Source organism: Rhinopithecus bieti, unplaced genomic scaffold, assembly GCF_001698545.2.
Source record: "Rhinopithecus bieti isolate Rb0 unplaced genomic scaffold, ASM169854v2 scaffold_64281, whole genome shotgun sequence".
In the NCBI taxonomy this organism is placed as follows: Eukaryota; Metazoa; Chordata; class Mammalia; order Primates; family Cercopithecidae; genus Rhinopithecus; species Rhinopithecus bieti.
Window position 1 is genome coordinate 161,867 of NW_016824829.1, and position 3,224 is coordinate 165,090.

The 3,224-nt window shown below is 38.2% G+C and overlaps 1 protein-coding gene across 2 annotated transcripts in view; it reads left to right on the top strand.

Moving 5' to 3' along the window:
* The window catches only part of LOC108522453 (lipopolysaccharide-responsive and beige-like anchor protein), a 157,880-nt gene extending 155,742 nt beyond the window's left edge, over window positions 1-2,138 (top strand). For both annotated transcript variants that reach the window (XM_017862664.1, XM_017862663.1), the window contains exon 11: window positions 805-2,138. In XM_017862664.1, the coding sequence (XP_017718153.1) occupies window positions 805-895 (91 nt within the window). In that variant the 3' untranslated portion in view covers window positions 896-2,138. The remainder of the gene's footprint in view (window positions 1-804) is intronic.
* Window positions 2,139-3,224: the final 1,086 nt, after the last annotated feature.

The window sequence follows — 3,224 nt, forward strand, 5'->3', positions numbered from 1 at the left end:
TTTTTTTTTTTTTTTTTTTTTTTTTGTAGTGACACATTTTAGTTCCTAATTTTGATACGAGGTACTAGGAAGCATACTGAATATGGCTTCTAAGGGCTGGTCCTAACCAAACTAGACAGAGAAAAGTCTAAGATAATGGGCTATGCCCAGTTTATGTTCACCTATCTTCTCCATCTCTTTCCCTGCACCACCTCTTTGGGGACAGGAGACCAAAGAAGCTTGCAGAAGTTCTTACCTTCAGTGAGTTCAGTGAGTCACTGTGTTAATGAGGACTAGGTCCTCACCCAGAGCATGATGGACATAGACTCCTTCTCCACAGAGGGGAGATCATCTTAAATTATGGTCAACACTCCTTTTTTACTCATTGATTCTGCACCTGTCAGAGGTGGTGTCTCTTGTCACTTGAGTGTGTGCTGCTGCTTCCACCAGCAGTTACTTTGAGATTGTGGTTCCTTCTTCTGATTCTGTTGCTTATGTAAAGGATGGGTCTTGCCAGCCCAGTTCCCCTTTAGAAATTACCAAATCTGTTCAGGTTTTAGTGACTTATTTGGCACACACCAGGTGTCCTTACCCTTTCAATGAAAAAGCAAGCTGTGGCTTGGATCCTTGTGGAGTGTCAGAGGCAGTACTCTGAGCTTACCCAGGGCTACAGTTTAGTCATGAAATACACACCTTAGTTCTCACAAATTGGAGCCTTCACTGCTATCTTTTATATTTACTTTGTGGATTTGGGGAGAGCAGTTTTTAGTAACATCTCTAGGACACACAGGTTTCTAAAAGTCCTTCTCTCTGTGCTTCTCCTAGGTGCATCATTTCTGGCATGGCTTCAGGAAGCATTGTGCTATTTTACAACGACTTCAACCGGTGGCATCATGAATACCAAACCCGCTACTGATGGTGACAGCTGTGCATTCACTCTGCCCCTAGGATGAGCAGAAGTATCTGGAGCATCATTCTCTTCTACCACATCTGAATGTAACTTAAATTTGCTCAAAGAAGCAAAATATTTTTTAAAGTTATTAATAATTGCTATTTTTGTAGTCTTTGCTTGACTTTTTTGGGGGGATTAGCAAAGCAGAAAACTGGCTGCTGGGTTCTGTAGTTTTAAAAAATCTATATTTTTAGTCATAATGAGAAGTCTATTTTCACCAATTATGGAAACGTACAGTGGAGCAAGTAAACCACTTATTCCAGCTATAATATTATGAAGAACATTTCCCATGCATCTACAAGCTTGAGAAATAGGATTTTCACAGTGGGGAAGTGGGTTATAATGTTGGAATAGAAAAATTTGATGCTGTAATTTGGGTCCTGTATTTTTCCAAACTGTGCTTCTTCAGCACTAATATTTCTGGGATTTAAATAGTAATGTTTAAATTATGGTAAATGTAATTTAAAACATCTCAGTTAATTCTGTCACTGTTATTCTTCAAGCATGTTTTAGACCTAGAAAAGTATGGTTTGGGGGAGGCATTTTATTGTGTGGTTAGCACAAGGAATCTAATTTATAGCAAGTGTGAAATAGTTACCATTTTTTTCCTGATCTGTCATCTTCATAGCACAACAAAATGAAACTATGGAAATGCTCTTGAGCTCACAACATTTTTCTTTTAAAGTAAATGCAAGTACCAAAGCTCACTACTGCGGTTTGCCTGTGCCCGGACAATGAGGCAGAGCCATTGTTGGGGCACCCTCTTCCCTCCCCGGGTTTGCAAGTAGAGGCTACCAGGTGCTGTATTCAGCAACACCTGTTTTACTATTTGTTATTCAACTATCTCCACCTTCCTTTTGATTAGCAATTTGTACTAAGAAACAATGTTATTTGGTGTTGTATAATTCTACTTTTCTAGTAGATTACTGTGTGGAATTCTATGAAAAATAGTTGAGAAAAGGCCTGTATTGCATAAATAAATTCTTTGTATGTTGTGAACTTTGATTTCTATTTCTCTCACAATAGACCTCAAGTGGTCCCTCTTTTTTTCCTACACACTCAGCTATTCTCTAAAAGCAAGGATTTGGAATGAACAATTCAGTTTGGCAGAAAAAGCTGAATAAAATAGCATCTGTAATTGAATTGTTGGAAATGCCTTTTTTGCTCCTAAATTTTAAACATCATTAATAAAATAATGATTCACAAAAAAAAATGTCAAACTCTGATTCAGTCCTAGTTTTTGATCAATAACGAATGTGAGAGATCCTCCTGACTGAAAACAGGAAAATAAGCTTTCTTTGGCCAGATCTCTCCTCTTATTGAGACTCACACAAATGACCTAGACCTGAATCTTACAAATGCCTAGACAAGGAACTTTATATACCACTTCATCTGAGATCCACCATTAAGAAAACAGATGATGGTGAAATGTAGGGGGAGGGAAAGTACATTTTAGAATCAAAGAAATATGCAAGTTCCTGATAAATTAATTGATGAACATACTTTTAATATCCTCATTAACTTGTGAATATTACACTTTGGAAACTTAACAATGGTAAAAGAAAATAATAATACCTAAGTCATATGCCACACACGTGATACTTCAACCACCTTATTCTTAACAAGCCTAAAGTAGAGCTCCTCTTGAATCCTAAAAGTAAAACAATCAGTATCTCCACTACCTTCATTGTTGTTAAAACTTACAACTAAGGAAAATTAATTGAAACGTAAGTAGGCCAGGCGCAGTGGCTCACGCCTGTAATCCCAGCACTTTGGAAGGCCGAGGCGGGCAAATCACTTAAGGTCAGGCGTTCGAGACCAACCTGGCTAACATGGTGAAACCCTGTCCCTACTAAAAATAAAAAAAGTAGCCAGGTGTGGTGGCAGGTGTCTGTTAATCCCAGCTACTCAGGAGGCTGAGGCAGGAGAACTTGAGCCTGGGAGGCGGAGGTTGCAGTGAGCTGAGATTGTGCCATTGCACTCCAGCCTAGGCGACAGAGTGAGACTCCATCTCAAAAAATAATAATTAAAAAGTAAAAAATTAAATATTAAAAAAAGAAAACATGAAACAAGGCTGGCATCAACACAAGGGCTTCTTAATAATAGAATCTGTTCAGTAATAACATTCACAGTTTATTTGATATTTACTTATTCAATTTTAACTCCTTAAAAAAGCTATTACTTTACATAAATGTAGACCAGTTAAGAAAAGAAGTGAAAGTAGAGGTGTTTTGGGGCTGGAAATGAGGGATCCACAACAGAGGGAGCAGTGTGTCTGCACAGTGAGTGGACG